Source organism: Perna viridis, chromosome 2, assembly GCF_037379345.1.
Source record: "Perna viridis isolate PV_CMFRI_1.1 ecotype Kerala chromosome 2, ASM3737934v1, whole genome shotgun sequence".
Lineage (NCBI taxonomy): Eukaryota > Metazoa > Mollusca > Bivalvia > Mytilida > Mytilidae > Perna > Perna viridis.
In genome coordinates this window covers 51,761,684-51,780,766 of record NC_142446.1, presented here as the reverse complement: position 1 = coordinate 51,780,766, position 19,083 = coordinate 51,761,684, and the positions used below count along the sequence as shown (strand labels likewise).

General features: G+C 32.7%; 3 protein-coding genes across 3 annotated transcripts; 1 reads left to right on the top strand and 2 right to left on the bottom strand.

Moving 5' to 3' along the window:
• Window positions 1-902: 902 nt before the first annotated feature.
• On the bottom strand, window positions 903-7,076 carry LOC148625707 (damage-control phosphatase 1-like). Its single transcript, XM_088569403.1, has 5 exons — window positions 7,006-7,076; window positions 5,226-5,331; window positions 4,158-4,393; window positions 2,629-2,791; window positions 903-1,877 (listed from the first exon to the last, which is right to left on the bottom strand). The coding sequence occupies exons 1-5, from the start codon at window positions 7,041-7,043 to the stop codon at window positions 1,122-1,124; spliced, it is 1,299 nt and encodes a 432-aa protein (XP_088425529.1). The 5' UTR covers window positions 7,044-7,076; the 3' UTR covers window positions 903-1,121.
• Window positions 7,077-7,080: 4 nt separating this feature from the next.
• LOC148625706 (N-alpha-acetyltransferase 80-like) lies at window positions 7,081-12,260 on the top strand. The gene is made up of 5 exons (XM_088569408.1): window positions 7,081-7,231; window positions 8,309-8,442; window positions 9,950-10,025; window positions 10,772-10,898; window positions 11,873-12,260. The coding sequence occupies exons 1-5, from the start codon at window positions 7,140-7,142 to the stop codon at window positions 12,164-12,166; spliced, it is 723 nt and encodes a 240-aa protein (XP_088425534.1). The 5' UTR covers window positions 7,081-7,139; the 3' UTR covers window positions 12,167-12,260.
• Window positions 12,261-13,213: 953 nt separating this feature from the next.
• On the bottom strand, window positions 13,214-17,602 carry LOC148625705 (putative glutathione-specific gamma-glutamylcyclotransferase 2). Its single transcript, XM_088569410.1, has 3 exons — window positions 16,832-17,602; window positions 14,815-14,856; window positions 13,214-14,506 (listed from the first exon to the last, which is right to left on the bottom strand). The coding sequence occupies exons 1-3, from the start codon at window positions 17,024-17,026 to the stop codon at window positions 14,141-14,143; spliced, it is 603 nt and encodes a 200-aa protein (XP_088425536.1). The 5' UTR covers window positions 17,027-17,602; the 3' UTR covers window positions 13,214-14,140.
• Between the last annotated feature and the right edge of the window lie 1,481 nt (window positions 17,603-19,083).

The window sequence follows — 19,083 nt, the reverse complement described above, 5'->3', positions numbered from 1 at the left end:
GTCATCATAAAAAAAGCAATTAACTTAATATTTAAGGCTTCCCATCAATAGGAGCTCAGAAATCTGTTACAGAAAAGTGTAGAAGATGGATGGATGGACAGACAAGATAATTGCAAATATAGCTCCCATTAGTGTAGGGGTTTAAAACAGGCATGAATAATCTCATGTAAGGAAGTAGATAAACTCTATTTGTCTTGGAAATCAGTTACTTTGTGATGCAAGCAACAAATTTGGCATAACAACTATTTTCACACTTAAGCTTTTACATGAAACATATTAGTCACTTAATTTTTCACATGGCAAACTGTCAATAATAATTTATTTTTTATATTTAATTGTTATATTTTTAAATATTAAATTTTTTTGTTATACATCTTAACCTAATCAATCATCCTGATATTCATACTCAACTTTTTTGACAGAAAATCATAATCATGATGAGAATGAAAGAATCACTGCAAAATAGTATCTTAGATCATGTTAGTTAAAAGACAACTTTAATATTCTGAATTTTACCCCTTTTTCACTCAATTTGTTTTCTCTGTTATTTTATGTTCCTACTTATAAAGACACAAACAAATCTTAAAAAAAAGTTAATTGTCTTTCAGTGTTTGGATGTGAGGGTAAATTTTAAAGATTCTTTTAAAAAATTCATTTTTTTTTTCAAATGTTACCATGTTACCATTATTACCATGTTCCATTATAAGTCTCGGGCATCTTAACTGAAATATTTAAAAAATCCAGGTAGCAAACATGTTTTTATGTAATGTGACCTTAAAATAGTAACTGTAAATTTGGTGCTTGCAACACTGTAAATGAATTTTTAATCTACCTGCTTTACTATAAACATTCATGAAAATACCATACTAAGAAAACAGCCACAAAATTATGCAAACATATAGTTTTAAGTGAACAGATTTAATCTTATACATGTATTATCAAAACAAAAAAAAATCATAGCAAGCAGAGAAGTCAATTAAAAAGTTATCGTCAATAATCTATACAATTTATTTAAATCCAATAATTGCACATTTACATAAAATCTTATTGTTAAGATACGAGATTTTAAAACACCTTAAAACTAATTGTTTTTTGTAGCATCATCCTAAACTATAAAACACTCAATCTGACTTAAAGCATGTATTTATTACCCCCCATTTTCCATTGATCATCCAATCTTTGTCAATCTTTTGTACCTCTGCAGCTCTACCTTCCTTTAACCCTACTAAAACATCACATTTACTTGTCCTCAAAGCACAGAATGGGGCAGGATGAAATCCTCGCAGACAGGTTTCAAATGCGGTGGTTGATGACCAGTTTAAGTCCCCTAACAATTTTCTATAGTTGAGATCACCCTTTAAAAAGATCATGTCTGATTTCTGTAAAGTTTGGTACAGATCAGGAGCATAGGATTTCATCTGACTATAGTCAAATGGCATTGTCCAGAAATCATGTGACTGGAATGTCCAAGTACCATTGGATAATCTTCTGATCCATCGGTTAGCAAATTCACTCATGGCAATATGATTTATTTGACCAAGCATTTGTAGTGTCCAATCAAAATCCTTTTTGGTAACATCAGAAACAAACCATGGAAACGCCTTGGCATGGAAATGTACAGTAGAACAAAGACCTGAGCATATGAGAAATTCAGCAAAACATAAATCTGATATGAGTTCAAATCCAGCATTGTCTAAAACAATATCCACCCTTTCACACTTCTTGTTTTCCGCCTGTAAATGTTTCAGAACTAATCCTGATTCATCTATTAATGTATAAGGTTCCAGATGATTTAGTTGTTCTAAAGGTGAAGACTTCTGAGCATTGTCAGCACCTCCTGATATGGATAGGTCACATTTATTGCCCCATAAACATATCTACAATCAAGTGTAGTGGTTGATTAGTATACTGTCTATTGAATCAAGGCTTCATATTTTATGCTATCTTGTATCTGCTCAATAATACCAATGTACATGATAAATCTGTGTTTATGTGGCAAAAATATTTGCCTTTACATGACATGAACCTAGTTAAAAAAATCTGCATAAAATCGCTGTAACACAATTTACATTACTGTAAACCAACTTAAGCCATTTATTTTTTGTAAAATTCATGAGGAGAAAATCCACAGCAATAAATAACAGTGAATACATCTTTTAGAGTGTTAGATGCCAAATTAAATACTGTGAAAGTACTTTAATTCATGGATACCAATTTTTGTGGATTAGGAAAGAAACACAAGTTAGTGGATTTGACGTTTTCAGTATACAAATCTATGCTCCATTTCATTGGGAATAAAATTTCATGCTTTGGCCTACCCACAAACAATTGTACTTTCACAATAGCCACTCAATCTGAAATTTCATGTGAACAATGTTTGCCTATGTACTTTAACATCAAGATCACACAAAACTTTCAACACAATAAAATTCATTTTTCAAAAGAACACAAAATTAATAAAAATAGCATTCAGTTAAGTGAAAAATTAATAATTTTTAATTAATAATAACAATTAAAAAACTCGACACAACTTCTTTTAAACAATTCATGCAATAATTGATTTTTTTTTTGGTACCTTAGTCCTTTTTTCAATTTTTCTTTTTACTCTAAAAACATGCGTATATTTACCTTTAAAAACTGAGTAAATGCCTCTGACAGAAAACTGGGATCACCTTGGATTTTCTTCTCTGTTTCTAGAAGGTGCATCATCAACACACCTGTGGCAAACTCAGAGTCATGGAATGATTTCTCTTTCTGTTCTCCAAATACATCAAATTCTTTCAATACTGAGCTAAAAGTAAATAATCAGAGATAAGGTGTCCATTTTTATAGTTTTAGATTAATTGATTGATTATGGTTTAACATTTGAAGCATTTAAGGACAAGAACAATTGAACAATCAAACAGACCCTGCTACTTACTAGTCTGACATGCTGAGCAGGATCTATATTGTACTAGATCACAGAACCGAAACCTGCAAGCAGGCATGCCACCCAACAGTCATCACACATCATTCTGACTACAAGCCAACCAATCATCACTCTTTCCTCTAAATACTGCATGCTTGGTGGATAAGCAGTGCCTAACAATTTTAATGTCTCTGGTGTGAATTGGCTTAGGATCAAACCCATGGCCTCTAACACAGAAGGCAAGCATACTACTCCAAGACCACCGAGGCAGTGTTTTCTGTTCATCTGTATGGCCAAGGCACAGGTTTATTTCTTAAAGCGGCTTCAACCACATAATGACATGCTACTTATTTCAATACTGCTTACAGTAAGCAGCTACTGAAAAGTTTAAATATTTGTTCACTTGTTTTGAATAGGATATTGTTAAAGTAATTATAACTGGTAGACTATTAAAAAGGAATGAGCTTTTAAACCAGGATCAATAAAGGTGCACCACCTCTCTCTCCTAATGTCTTACATGTATCAATATATATGTATAAATACAATGCTAAACATATAATTTATCATATTCATATATTATCATGATTATATATCATTTTATACTACATGTACTATAAACGATGAGGCATGTGTGCCTGCAATAAACTATTTTCAATGATTTATAGTTTATTCACACTGTGCAGACACACATGCCTCATCCTCTATAGTAGTACAGAATTATCTATAATCATGATCAATGACTGTTCCGAAATATGTTGTTTTGGTAGCAATGCAAATATGTGGATTTTAACTAATAAAAATTCTGTTCCGTTCCTACTGTAGCTGTTTCCATACTTAAGGTACTGTACTTTTCCATACTTAAGGTACTGTACTTCAATCAAAGGGCATCCATCTTTATGGTCTGATTTTATTAAACCACATCAATGATGAAAACTTGAACTTAACATTACAAAATAATGCTCAGTTGTGCTGCTTTCTTAAACACAAATTTACAAGGACAGTTGGCCACTTTTAAAAGGTTTTTTTTTTTATTATATCCAATTATTAAATTACAAAGAAACCTGTCTAAACTGAACCTCTTTTAAGCTTTGATACTGGTGTGGTTTTGATAAATTTTTGGTTTTAAAAATAACATGGTTCAAAATACAATTGAATTGATATAAAAGGACTATTAAAAGTTTGGTTTAGAGAGTTATTTGGATTTTTGCAGGTTCAGTTTAAACAGGTCTCACTGTATATCTAATTGTACCATTTTCCCACACTTTCTTGGATTCTTCTGTACATATAGCACTCCATGTAGAGCCATGGTGACTTAAACCAGCTGGGTGGAGTTCCCTCCCTTTCTGTCACTTTCTGAAGGTACTCGTTCCATACAATTGTATCAGGTCTATCATCTGTTAACGGCACAGCAACCTTGTTAGTTTGTACTTCGTTTCTAAGTTTTGAGACACTCCCAATGATATTCTTAAGTTCATCTGCCACATCCTAAAATTCATAGACAATAATACCATTGGATTTTTTTCAACTACTATTATCTTCAATCTTTAATAAATAATTTTAAACATTGAGTTATGGTCTGGATTACATTCTTTTGATTACCGCTAGAACCTTGGTTCCTTTGATTACTCTTACACTTCATGAAGAACAAGAATTTCAGCAGACTCAAATGAGAAACTCCATTACAAGGATAAAAAAGGAGATAAGAGCATGACTTGTTAAAAATGTCTGAAATCATGATGAAACTAATGGTGTGTTCACATTGTCAAATACTGGCAATGCCCTTTCAATTTGCATTCAATGTGAATTCAAATCTAGATAATGCAAATTAAATAATTTACATTCAATTTGCATTCAAATGCAATGTGTATGAACAATTTCAGTGAAAGCAAATTCTTAAAAGCAATCCAATACAAATTTAACATTATAACATATGTGAACACAAAAGAAATTCAAATGCTCATTGATGCAAATTAAAAATACATGTGAACATTATCAATGTTTTTAATGCGAATATGATAATTCAAATTGAATGCAAATTATATCTCAATCTTTTCAAACCATTTACAGAAATGATAATGTATGAATGTACATCTTTGCATAATCAATTCGTATTCTTGAGCACTAGGTAGACTATTTCATTGTTCCTAATTCTTTTTGGGATTTGGTGCTAGAGATATTTTTTTTTGCTTTGATGGTGGTGGCCAAAATAATAAAAATATATCCAGCCCCAAATCCCAAAAGGGATTATATTACTCTTACAGTAATCTTGATTGTCATTCTCGGTTGTAAAAAGTATACACATTAAACTTTAATTTACCTCTTTATACTGACTCTTAATCTGCTCTCTGGTTCTAAACAGTAAATCTGCTATTTTGGCTAATATAACAGGTAATCTTTCTTTTATAGTTGGGTAGGCAAAGGAACTACACAAAGAGAACATAATAAAAGTGAAAAAACAATTGAAAGAGATAATTGGGTGAATTTTTTGTACTCTTTCTGGTATTCAAATTTACTTCCAAGAGTGGAAAATGTTCTGAACTTTTGTACTACATGTAGTTTCAGATCAAATAAAAATAAAGGAAAACCATTACACAATAAGGTATCAATCAATAAAGGTTAAGGTCTAGGAACCATGTAACTGAAATTTCAAAGTTCCAAGATCAGGTATTGAGGGTCCAAAACCTTGGACCACCACTTATTTGAACCTCAGTTATTTTAACAGACACTGTGCCAAGTACGAATTTAATTTTTTTTTATTTATATCTGTTTCAGTGTTAAGTCTAGAAAACTCTACCCATTCTCTGTGTACCATATTAGAAAGGGAAGTCTGCAAGATACAGTGAAAACTATCTTAACCAAACCACTTTTGCAAAAATTCTTTTGTACTTACAAAATGTCATAAAAAGATGTCCTTAATGCTCTGAAACATGAATGTTTCAAAACCGTTCTATAGGGAGTAACATTCTATGGAAATGAAATATGTAGTTAGGTGTTTGCTTGAACTTTTAATGCAGATGCACAGTGTGTGGTACTCCTACAACATAAGAGGTTGGAATTCCATTCCATACCCCAGGATGGCACTAAGTCAAAAAATCACTTGCCAGACAACCTCTAGCACTACTGGAGTAAGAGTGTGTATAAATAGGAGCTGTCACATATTCCTGTTCCTTGAGACATCAGCAATATAATATAGCAGTGCATATTATCTTAAAAAGGTCAGGTATTAATGTCATTTGCATACAAATCCTATAATTATATTTGCCGAAATTCTGTTTATTTACATTGCAAATTAATCAACTTGATCTTTAGCAAAATCAGTGTGTCACTGTACTGTCATAGAATGTTGTAGGATTTAATCTCTCTGGGAGCAGCTATAATTTTGAGAAGTGAATCATGCTATCAAATTACAAATCTTTATGTAGTAATCATGATTTAAGACTGACAGGGAACCAATATATATTACAGACAAAATACAGTTTTCAAGCTCCAGAAATCATAAGTGTGTAACAGGAGAGCATGGTTTGACTCACAAAATTAAACTCTGCCACTGAGGATCAAACCCTAGACCGCTCGGTGACCAGCCAGTGGCAAACCAATTTGGCTAAAGAATTAATCCTTTAGCCAAGACAATTAACTGGCTAATTAAATCTCACTACCCACTACAACGCAGGTAGGCAGTCTTGCCACATTTCCCCAACCTTTAGGGTCTCCGTACAATGAAAGACTCTAACACTAGCTAATTACCTAACCAAACCCTGTGGGTTTCTTATAGTTGGACGCCAAATGTTGAACGGTAGAGCATGATTTGACTCACAACATTATACTCAGCCATGAAGGATCAAACCCTAGACCGCTAGATGACAAGCCAGTGCCAAACTGATTCGGCTTAAGAATTAATCCTTTAACCAAGTCAATATACTGGCTATTTAAATCTCACTACCTACTACAAAGCTGGTAAGCCGTCCTGCCACACTTGCAACAGGATGCATATTTTTTTTATATAAACAATTTCACTTTGTAAATAAGTACATTCGAAATCAAGACAGAAAAAAGTGTTATTAAATTAATGCTTCAAAAGAAAAAAAATATAAAGTTGCCTTTTATTTGTAGCTGAAAGTGGAGGAGGTAGGTCCATCTCCGAAAAATGCAAGTAGAGAGTTATCTTCCCATCTATAAATAGTAACGGTATCATGATCATTGAAACGCTTATATACTTTCACTTTCACTGATAATGCATCTGAAAGTACTTCATAAGAACAAACAATATTTAGAAGAATGTGCAGAAGTGTTAAACGAAGAGTGGAAACGAAGCAATACAGCCAGGTGAACTTTCGTGCTATTGTAATAGATTTTAATAAAAAAAAAATATTGAGACAGTGGAAGAAGGCATGAAACTGAAAGTGGCATGCTGTCCTAATATTTTTATTTTGTAAAGTCTCTGATCAGAATCATGATTTCTGTGGGGACATGTTGGCAAAATTTGATTGAATATCACATTGTTTATTGGAAATTATTTTTGGTTGGTATGTTAATTTAAACTGTGAAAAGTTAGTCATATACAGACAGTATCCCAAGTTGCTTGGTATTTGGTTTGTAACCTGTTGCTAAGGAATCAATTATCATGGATATTACTTGTTTACATGCTATGTATATGTGTACACAAGAATATAGATGATGTGCCATGAAGCCCATCCTATACTATACAGCAGGGATTCAAAATAATGGTAGTCCAAGGTCCATGACCCCTAATTTCTGATGTTCAACCATATAATTTTCTTTTACGTGGAGCTTGGACCTTTTAATCAATTTAATTGACAAATTATTGTGAAATTTTGATTTTCCATAAAGGTCCAAGGGAGGGGAATGTAAATGCATAAAAAAACATTCACAACACATGCCATGAAACATAAACCAGTATTGAGTGAAGACCCAGACAAGGCCAGAAATGCATTAAATGTCCCCAAATACAGGTGTCTCTAATCCTTTGTTTATTGTTATTGAATTAAATTAAGATTTAAGAGGTTATTCCAGGCTATTTATTTGCTCAATTTTGCTCAAATTCTATGCAAAAGAAGCACAATTTTTCAACAAAATGGTATTTCTAACCTCTGAACCCTCTCCTTGGATTTGCCTTCTTAGTGATGTTTTGCTTACTAGATAACTCACGGTAGCAGATCAAGGATTTCAGGTTAGGAGCATAATTATAATTAAAGGCAAGAAAGTTGGTTTTTTAGGAGGGGTAGAGTTTGTGAAAAAAAAATCAGGATTTCATGCAAAGAAATAATTTTTTCAAAGTTTAGGGGCATACATTGTACGCTGGATCTATCCTTTAATAATCCATGATTTTAGACTGATATATTTTTCATGTGTGTGTTAGTTTATGTTTCCATTATATTGCAGACTGTATTCCCTTGAAAAATCTAATGACAACTATCCAGTAAACCTAGTGTTAGTTAGTGAGGACAATGTAGTCATTGGTCATAGCAGATTGTCTTTGGTTGTTGGCTGTGAAAAATGTTGCTTTGTGGAATCAGGTAATTTTGTTGTTATATTGACTAAAGTAATTATATTTTACTTAAACTTTTTATACATACAACAGCAATTTTTTGACATTTTGTCTCTGCACAAAAATTTGAGTATAAGCGTATAAATCTCTACTAAAATAGAAATTGAGCCATATAAGAATCAGTGGGGAATGCAAAAACAAACTCTTTTCTGGTTTCCTCATGATTAAAAAAGAGACTGATCTCTATGAAATGGTACAAAACACTATGAAATTATGTGGATCTTGATGAAATTGTATGGATCTCTATCAAATTGTAAGGATTTTATGAAATTGTATGGATCTCATTGAAATTGTATGGATCTCTGTGAAATTTTACTTATCTCTTTGAAATTGTCAGGGTTTGGCCTCTTGGGTTGAATAAAAGCTGCACAGTGTGAAGCATTTTATTAGCTACCGGTACATGTACCGGTATTTTTAATTAGACAAAAATGAAAAAAAATTATCTCAATTTCAGATGTAACATGCTTTCTAATTGGATAAACAAATTTTGTCCATCATTTCATATACCTAATTTTGTTATGTGACTGTGATATCATCAACCTTTTTGCTGATTTACTCCTTAAATTTTGATACTAAAATTAAATTTGAAGCAGTGATTGTTATATTTTTTCAGCCTATTTGAAATAACATCACTGCCCATGGTGCACACTAAATAACCTGATTGAGGTTATTTCTTCATAGACCAAAAAAATATTACAGTCATTCCTTTACTATATTCCATGTCAACGCCATGGAATTAAATAGATATCTATAAATAAGTATATTTCATGGTACATGTATAGGGTATGGAAGTCTTGTTCAAGATTCATTTTCTTTACTGGAATTTCCAGTATAGAACGTATTGAAAACCGAAGACCGATCTGTATTTTATTGCTTACTTCCAGGTACTCCAAACACTGTATAATGATGCAAAATCTTCTAGGTTATGTTTTTTCTTACTACATTTATCATGTAGAAATAGTTATTTGTCATTTTTATTGGTATTTTTTTAACACAGAAAGATTTTTGCCCTTAACACTGAACTCAATGCTCTCTTAATGACAAATCTCTATGCTTTTGAATTGTAGACTAGGACCCATTCTAGTGAAATCACGGGGTCACATGACGAGACTTACATACCCTATAAACTGGGTATGTGTAGATATCACAATGAATTGGGATTGTATATCTTTAATTGGTCTTATTGTCAAAAGTTATTTGGTGTTTGCCATAGGTAGAAAGATATTTTGATAACTAGTCAACCAATTGGATAGCAAGAAATGTGGTTTCTTTGAAACTACAAGATCAATAAACATTGAAGTTTGCAACATCCAGATAGCCTGGCATCATTGTGGCAATGCAACATGCTATAAACATCACTTCGATTTGTAAAAAAAAATGTTATCTGTAAAAGTGGTACTTGTAATTAGTGAAAAAGAAAGGAAATGACCTGGATAAAGGTCAGATATTTTCAACCTTGTTAGTATTTTTTTCAGTGGTTGTAAAAAAATCTATGCGTGGTAAAGGCCTTGGAAAATTACTTATGAAAGAAACAGAGCAGTTTGCTAAAAGGTATGATATATTTATCGAAAAGACATCCTGTTTTTGATATGATACATTTACTATGAATAGAGTACTCTTGCTGAGCAGTTGTAATAAAGTGTGTGTATATATGTGACAACTCTATTCGCTACACTGCTCCATTGGATCAAATTGATACAGGGAAGATAACGTAAACTTATAGAAGGGTCTGAAAAATTCCCAACGATGTTAGAACTGTCAAATTTGTGAGGTTATATAGCCTAACTGGCCGAGGGGTTTAGGGCGGTGTTGCCATAGATGTCACAGCGGTATGAGTTCGAGTCCCGCGGAGGGAACAACCAAAAAATTTGCGTCGCAAATTTGATAGTTCTAACATCGTTGGGAATTTTTCAGACCTTTCTATGCGTTTACATATCTTCCCTGTACCAATTTGATCCGATGGAGCAGTGTAGTGCATATAAATATATGTATGTATGACTTTTATACTCAGTGACCAAATGCTGGAGGATCATATCAGTACACTGATAGAGAGAAATGATAAGTGGTTACAGTAATGGAATAATCCCCCATATTAAAAAAAAATACCAGTATTTTTGTGGGAATTAGCAAATGATAGCATAGAACACCCTTTTATAAATTCCTGAAACTCCCTCTGTATTATAGCTTTGGTTGTTTCATAGTGAGATTAAGTTGAGCAATCCATGCTCCTTTTGGCTGCTTGTTATCTTTTCTGTTATGCTTCTGTCATCAGTATTGTTTATTTTTTGTAACTGAAGTGATGGATTTGATACAGTGTACCTCAGTACTCACGACAAACAGGATTTCTACAAGCATATTGGATACACTTTCTGCAAGCCTATTGTAAGCTGTGGAATTCAATCAGCAAATCTTCCAAAAGACTTTGTAAGTTGATTTCTTTTCAAAACATGTACAAAAAAGTATTAAAAAATCTATGATTCATAAAATCATAACCTTGTCTTAATATTATAATTTTTTTAGAAAGTTTGTCAAAGAGATTTGGTACTGGAATCCCTTCTTTCAATATTATGAAAAAAGTCCAGTCAAAATTGAATTTTAACCTTACACTAATTGCAACACATTTTTAAAAAAAAATTCAAATCTGTAGCATGATAATCCATATATTCACAGAAAAATCTTTAAAAAAAATAAATTCTGGGAAAACTCAAAATAAGCATTTCATAAATTGTATTCGAAATTAACATTGAAAAGGGGAGATAATTGTAAAAATAATGTTTCTTTTGTCAGTTGCATGTAAAGTATGTTAATTTATGATGGAGCTATTCATTCCTTATTGTACATATTCTCATATTGTACTGCCCATGATTATAATACATATAAAGAACTTTGTATAATGGTCTATTTAATTTTCGTGGTCATGTTTAATTACAGAAAGTGTTGTCTTTCCTGGCGCTTAAATCATTTTGAAAAAAAAATATATGTATTAACTATCTGCATGTTTTGTATCAACAATTTTTACTTTGTTAAAAGAATCCTTGAACCACAAAAAGTGGAATATTTTCTCCATCATCTTCATCAAAATTGGAATTCTTAATTTAATTATCTAAAAAAAATAGACACTTTGGGTTGTTTGTGGATAAAGATATGAAAATCCTGTTTAAGTTGTAGATGATCCTCTGATTAATGCTGAAATTTATACTTTTCCTACATTTTACCATTAGATAAGGCAAAAAATATAAGTTTGTGTCAATTTACATTGATATTTCTGCTATTTGTACAGAGTTACCTCCTCTTTCCAATGTTAATTTTTGAAATTTTAATGAAGACTTTTTTCTGTGTTCATTGAATATTAACTTAGTTCTACTCTTCTTATAGATCAAGATCTATTTATATTTCAGTTGGAAAGATTAACAGGAACTTCCTTAGATGATGAAAAAAATGAAAATGCAAGCAAAAGTAAAGAAGACCATAATCGAATTCCTCCTGCATCCGAGATGAACCAAGCATGCTGTGCACCACCATCTTTAAGCTCAAACCAATCAGCTACACCACCAGCACCCCCTCCACCATCTTTACCTGCACCACCGCTGCCTCCAAAATTTCAGGCACAATCACAAGACAAAAATTCTCGTACTGAAATATCTAAATGGGATCCAAGGGAAATATCCTGGATGAAGAAAGATTTAATGTAATATATTGTAGATTTTAGAGAAAGAATTACATACTCAGGTAACTTCCATCCTTTCTTTTATTCTCTGTGCAATAAATTTTGTTTTACTATTTTCATTTCATTGTCTCTTCAAAAGCACTTTGCAGCCCTGAATTTCTAATAGGTCCCATTTTCCCTGTACAAAATTCATGAAATGATCTCAGTTCTGCACACCATCAAAAGTTCCCCCCCCCCCCCATTTCAATAAAAAGAACAAAACAAAACAAAATGCCTAGGAAATAATTAACATTGTGCAATATACCAGAAGATGAAAATTAAAGAGGGCATTTTTTTGTTATGGAAAGAATGGGAATATTTATTGGTAGACAGAGGGGAACATTTATCAGTAGAAAGAATGGGAATATTTATTGGTAGAAAGAATGGAAATATTTCTTAGTAGAAAGAATGGGAATATTTATTGGTAGAAAGAATGGGAATATTTCTTAGTAGAAAGAATGAGAATATTTATTGGTAGAAAGAATAAGAATGGGAATATTTATTGGTAGAAAGAATGGAAATATTTCTTAGTAGAAAGAATGGGAATATTTATTGGTAGAAAGAATAAGAATCAGAAATATTTATTGGTAGACAGAGGGGAATATTTATCGGTAGAAAGAACGGGAATATTTCTTAGTAGAAAGAATGGAAATATTTATTGGTAGAAAGAATGGGAATATTTCTTAATAGAAAGAATGGAAATATTTATTGGTAGAAATGTCATTCTTTAATAGTGAAAAAAAACAAGCAATCAAATTAAAGTAAGACCTATCAATTATTCCATTCAGTCACTGCATGTAGGATCTAATAACACTGAATTGTACTTTCTGTTCAGATGACCTTTTCAGAATCTTCTGCTTTTTCTTTTTGAATAATGCTTTCAAAATCATGAAAGATGAATTCTGATTGGCTGATCAGAAAAGTCATCAGAACAGAAAGTAGAATGGAGTGGTGTTAGATTCCATATGCAGTGACTGAATGGAACAATTGATAGGTCAAATTTTAGTTAGATTGAAAAACAAGCTAATACATGTCAGAGATAAAACTGCTTTAATTATTTGGCTTTTCATACCTTAAACATAATATACTAAAGCATTTTAAACATGTTCAGTAAAGAAACAACAAATAGAAAAACTAAAAACAAAAAGCATACAAAATAGTACTTCAAACAAGCTACAAAGCATTGAAATTTAACAGTATAATTTCTTATTTACAGTTATGATGAAATAAAACTGACATATGCTACATTGTACATTAATAACTGACTTTTGTTCAGGTATAATAAAATGTATTAGAGAAAAGTTAACTGACCATTCTTCCAGGATAAAAACTAAACATCATGAAATCTTTGGTCTTTCTAGAAGTCAAAAACAGGTGGAGATTGGTGATATAAAAATAAAAACATTCAGAAAAACTACAAACAGCACCGGAAACTCATTAACTGAATTATACATGACAGACACTAATAGTAAAATAAACTGAGAGAGTGTTGACACACAAGAGTGATTTGATTACATTTCCTTCAAAACTGGTATTCAAGTAGTAGTCTTTATAAAAGTCTGACAGGAGATGATTCATGTTTGTCAAAAAAAAAAAAAAAAAAAACCCACCAAATTCACATTTATTTCTCATTTAGAAGCAGTTACAGATCACATAACCAACCCTATCTATTCATTTGGTTGTTGCACTTTTAAGATAAGAATTATATAGATTGTACATGAAATTGGCACTTTGCAAGAGTTATTGTTCTTGATTTGGTTGAATTATACAAAATCTGCCTTGTATACAAACAGGACTACAGTTACATAAAAATATGGCATATGTAGATAAAAAAAACATTGATGGGTTTTTCTGCACCATGATTCATCTCTACCATTGGCGGTGTCAGAATTTTACATGGACTGGTACTAATAAAAAAGCGTGGCCATTTATTTTACCTAATATAGAGTAAACTGAGAATTCAGTCAGATCTTTGTAAATGTTTCACTCTCTTTTCTAACTCAAAGAGATGCTCATCATATTCATCAGGAAACAGTTGTCTCACTGCATTAGCTAAATTGAGCAGATATTCAATGTTTTTACCGCTTGGTCCAACGGAGCAAAGAATTTGGTTGGCAATGTCCTCTATTGGAGCTGGTCCTAAATACTCCTCATTGTCAGAAGTACCAATATAGATATTGAGGTGAATAGGAGATTCTATTACTTCACTGGGGTAAAATGTAACGTCATGCTTTGTGTAGCCTCCCTTCTCTCTAAAGTCCAAATGGGCTCTAACATTATCAATTTCATGGCTTGCTATTTCATATGCAATTCCCCAAACCTTTTCCTGAAAAAAGTATAAAACATGACAATCAGCTTAGTGTATAAAAAATGACAATCAGTTTAGTGTATAACACATGACAATCAGTTTAGTGTATTACACATGACAATCAGCTTAGTGTGCAATTATCTTTAGCAACAAAGATTTTTGTATTTAAAAGTTAAAGCATTCATTTGGCACAGTAAAAGAAAATTGAAAATAGTTTTGAATATTTGAAATGCATCAGGGACTTGATAACCAATTCACAGAATGTATGCACCATTTGCTACTGTGATAAATTCTGCATTATTTCTTTACACAGTATTATTACTAACCTCATGGTCTTCTGACTTCACCAAAGTGACAACTCTCCCTGGCTGAAAGGAATGATAAAAATAACATGTAAATGTACAAACTAGACAAATGATGTTACAAGTGTACCAGTATCAAAAAAATATATTGATAAACTATGATACATGTCATTTTCTTCTCGTCATATAAAGTAAGGTTTTGTGGCTCTGGTTTATGTCATTTGTATACAATCCCCAAAACATCGACATGTATAAACATATAATAGTATCTTTTTAAATTGAGATAATAATGAAGATGATACCTGTAAAAGTCATAACATGTACCGGTAATTGTACCCTAATTGCATGTAAGTAATTATCATCTCAGTAAAAGAGAAATTGAAGAACCTGAACACTGTAACCTAAAAACCTAATTTGCCTCGAAGTACAGTGAAAGCTGTCAAAATCAAACATCTTTTGGACTTGTAAAATTTGCTTGGTTTAGACAGCTGTTCTGTTTACCAAGGTTCAAAGTGCATTAAAATCAATTTAATAAGACTTTTAAATGTGTCTATACAGTTTAGACAGGTTTTCCGATCATCATTGTTGAGGGTTTGGTTTAGAATTCCGTTCCTCTGCAGTAGTTAGGATGTTACTAAGTCAAAAAATAGTTTGCCTCTGAGTCTAGAATTTGCTTGAGTAGGTTTAGACATGTACTTTAACACTTTACCCTGTTCTCATGATCAAATTTATATGCATGTATATAAATTTACACATGAGTGCAAATTTGTTAATGTGAAGGCAATTATTCTTGTGTTTTGCACAAAAGTTTTTGCATACACCAGATTTGACAGATAAAGTGAGCATTCTTCACAGATAAAAACAAAGGACAAAGTTTGGCCATATTCATAGTCTGAACTTGTAATTGTATCATATTAGTTCATTTAAAAATGCCAATAGAAAGGAAATATTCATGAAAAAAGACAATGTTTTGAATTACTGAATGATATGACCGATCTTTCACTTTTGAAACTTTTTTTTATGTGCTCAAGATAAGAACATCAAGAACCATTTTTTCGAATATCTTTAGATGTAGCATGTGACACCCCACTACGCTCCATGAGGAGCGCAGTTCACAGAGCGTAGTGTAGGCAACTTATGTTATCGTACCTAAGCGACACCCTGTGCCGTGTGTGCTCCTGTAGTGGAGACTGCCCACGCCCTGTCAAGAGTGCGTACCAGTAGAAGTCAAAGCAGGGACATATTTGTCCCTTGTCAAAGGCAGTCTCGTCACACAGGTTTTACACATGTTTATTTACTACTTGATGAAATGTTTGGATGATTTCCAGGTATCCATATGAAAAGAGGCTCAGGGATGGATCTTGAAATTTTGTAAAAGGGGGTCTTGGCTATCATTTTCTCAATTCTGCCAAATATTTGGCACACACACACACACAAGAATAATGAACTTTGGGAAATTGTTCAAGACAACAAAAGGGGAGGTTAAAAGTCCCTGAATGCCATATGTCCATGTATTCATGTAATATAACGTACTTGAAAAGTCTTCTCATAAATATAGCTACAGTATACTGCATAGGCTGTAAAATGTAGAATTCTCCTTTTCAAGAAAAATATGACATTTTTTTTACCCACACACACATTAGCGCGGACGTAGGGTTTGGACTTGTTAGTGTAATTCACTGTCAATTATTATTCATATTAGGAGTTACAATCCACCCTGTGGTTACCGATTTTTTTTAAAAATAAACAACAAACGAAAATGTATGAAAAGTAACTAGTAGTAAAATATGCTGTTACTTTTATATAATAACATAACACAACAGAACAGTATTAAGGGCCCCACACCATAAAATACTGCCAAACCACAAAACTCCCTAACACCTGTATGCACATGTACGATTTCATCTGAATTTATTTGCAGATTTGAAAAGATCATATAAACGCTTTGCATATTTACTTAACCACATGTTCTAGGCAAATTTTCTTCGCATATGCAAAATGGAGCTTTAGAATCAACAATAATGGTTTATATTATACGTACCTTTCCTGGTACTCCCCTGTGATCAGTACTTCCTTGCCAAAATCTCCTATGAAATCCTTTGATGTGACCTTTCAATTTTCTTTTGAATGGAAAATCAACTTTCCATATGAGTGAACCATAACCAAATACCCACATCCTTCTTTTGATGGTTAAAAGTGAGGTTAATGAAACATATGTTCTATATTTTAACCTCATCGTGCAGCTGATTCCTGGCTTTCAAGTTCGCCCCTACGGCTAGTCGTTCTTTTGTGGTTTGTCATACAAGTGTTAATGTTTTACGTGTTCTTATAACACATGAGGATTTTTTTATGAAGTTCTTAACAAAACTTGGGGAATCATAATCATAATAATAAAAGCAATATCGTTCCTTTCCTTGTTAATTACAAACCGTGTATAATTGTCCTCTGTATGAAAAGAGGAAAATAATGCTTCATTCAAATTGTTCAAAGGAATAAAACACACAGGTACTTGGGGTCGGAATTTTTAACCCCAAAAAATCCGACCCCTAGCACCTATGATATAACTGAAAGCAGGTCTATGGTATGTAGTTATACGCATTTTGAGTAAATTACCCGCAATGGCCAAGTTGATTGTATGTCGAAAGTTAACTAGTGCCTGTGTAAGGTACCAACAAGTATAGCTACTTGAAACACTCTAAAATTTTGTACAGAATGTAAATCGTGTCAATGTAGATCAGGCGAATATTTTTTTTTTTCACAAACGTAAACTACTAAAATTAGCATGTAAATATATACTGTGGGTGCTGTAATGTCACTGAAAGCTTCCATTGGTGTCACCTTAAATCAGACCAGTTTATAATTGCTTTCTATATAAATTACTACAGTTTATTCAAATTTTACGCCATACTGCAGAGAAAAGTCGAAGACCCACAAGCTATTTTAAAGAAGTTGGTTCGGTAAGGGCAAAATTTGGCCTTAAAAACAGTCTACATGAAGAAAAATTTATGTTGTTTCTCCAGCCCTTTGATGTGTTTTATAGTGGATTTGATTGGTTTATGGTAAAAATTTGAACATATACGGTCATATATGCCCTGCAAACGTGGCTAAATTGGGAAAATCTATCAAAAAGGCTGGAAAACACAAAATTTTGTGCAGTTTTTCACTCTTTTAACAATGGCCACATCTATGTTGACTCTCGTGCTTCATGTATTTTGTGTATAATTCAGTTAAAACTAGTGTAAACATATCTGGAGTCAACAGATTTGTTGCCACTTCCGTTCCACACAAAAACCATCTTAAAAATTGCAGAAATGTTAAAAGTTGAAGGTTTTTGTAAAAGTTACACAAATGCATAATGTTATTTCTGGATTAACCTCATAAATCTCGTCAAAAATATCTTTTATTCAGTGTTTGCGAACATTGGCGTAGCTAGGCCTGTTTTATTTTGTACGCAAAACTACGGCGAGGGGTCTTGGGGGGGGGGGGGGGTCGCTCAAGGCCCCCAGTGAGTCATTGCATAAAACCTTTATTTCATCTTTAAAATGTGTGTTTTTATTTTTGTTACTTTTTCCGAAAGTACGCAACTGCGTATTTGCGTATAGGCAGCTACGCCCCTGGCGAACATTTCACTCTACTACTACTTACCTAGAAATCAGCTTTAATCAAATTTTCAAAAATGCCCAAATTATGAGGCCAAAAAGGGGCCCTTGCAGAAAATTCTCCTTTACATTATTGAAATATCGGCACAGTATCACTGATGTTAAATATTGTAAAAACATTACAATACTTGTATGAAAATCAGGGGCGAATCCAGGATTTTATGAAGGGGAGGCATAATTATAAGAATCAGTATAAATGGAAACCAGATTATGACATGTTTAAAGTATAAATATGACAAGTTATCATATTCAATACAATATTTAGCAGATTACGATAGATCTTGGATTTTTTTCTTTGAATAGAGGGGGCGTAAACCTATTGCACCCTCACCTTGACCCGCCCCTGAAAATATAAATAAGAACTTACTCAAAGGGGGTAAATAAAAAAAGGTACATCCCAGACTGAGTTCCCCCACAAACATGAAACAATTGAGAGGGCTGGCTGCAGCGTCTAGAGTGAACCACAGGGGCTTGCTCCCACTATCAAATATGCAGCCCCACTAGTATATAACATATATATATATACTAGTGGGGCTACATATTTGATAGTGGGAGCAATTTAAAAGCCTTTGTGAGTGAATTTCGAACGTCAGACGTTGATCGGAGCTTGAGTAGTATAGTGAGTGAAGTCTTC

Coding starts and splice junctions, on each gene's coding strand:
- LOC148625707 (XM_088569403.1), bottom strand. CDS start 7,043: ATGGACCTACCTCCTCCACTTTCAGCTACAAATAAAAG. Junction 2,792..4,157: donor CAAGAAAGTGTGGGAAAATG/GTACAATTAGAT, acceptor ATTTACTTTTAG/CTCAGTATTGAAAGAATTTG. Junction 1,878..2,628: donor CATTTACTCAGTTTTTAAAG/GTAAATATACGC, acceptor ACTTGATTGTAG/ATATGTTTATGGGGCAATAA.
- LOC148625705 (XM_088569410.1), bottom strand. CDS start 17,026: ATGAGGTTAAAATATAGAACATATGTTTCATTAACCTCACTTTTAACC. Junction 14,857..16,831: donor ACAGGGGAGTACCAGGAAAG/GTACGTATAATA, acceptor CATTCCTTTCAG/CCAGGGAGAGTTGTCACTTT. Junction 14,507..14,814: donor TGAAGTCAGAAGACCATGAG/GTTAGTAATAAT, acceptor TACTTTTTTCAG/GAAAAGGTTTGGGGAATTGC.
- LOC148625706 (XM_088569408.1), top strand. CDS start 7,140: ATGCATCTGAAAGTACTTCATAAGAACAAACAATATTTAGAAGAATGT. Junction 8,443..9,949: donor ATGTTGCTTTGTGGAATCAG/GTAATTTTGTTG, acceptor TATTTTTTTCAG/TGGTTGTAAAAAAATCTATG. Junction 10,026..10,771: donor ACAGAGCAGTTTGCTAAAAG/GTATGATATATT, acceptor TTGTAACTGAAG/TGATGGATTTGATACAGTGT.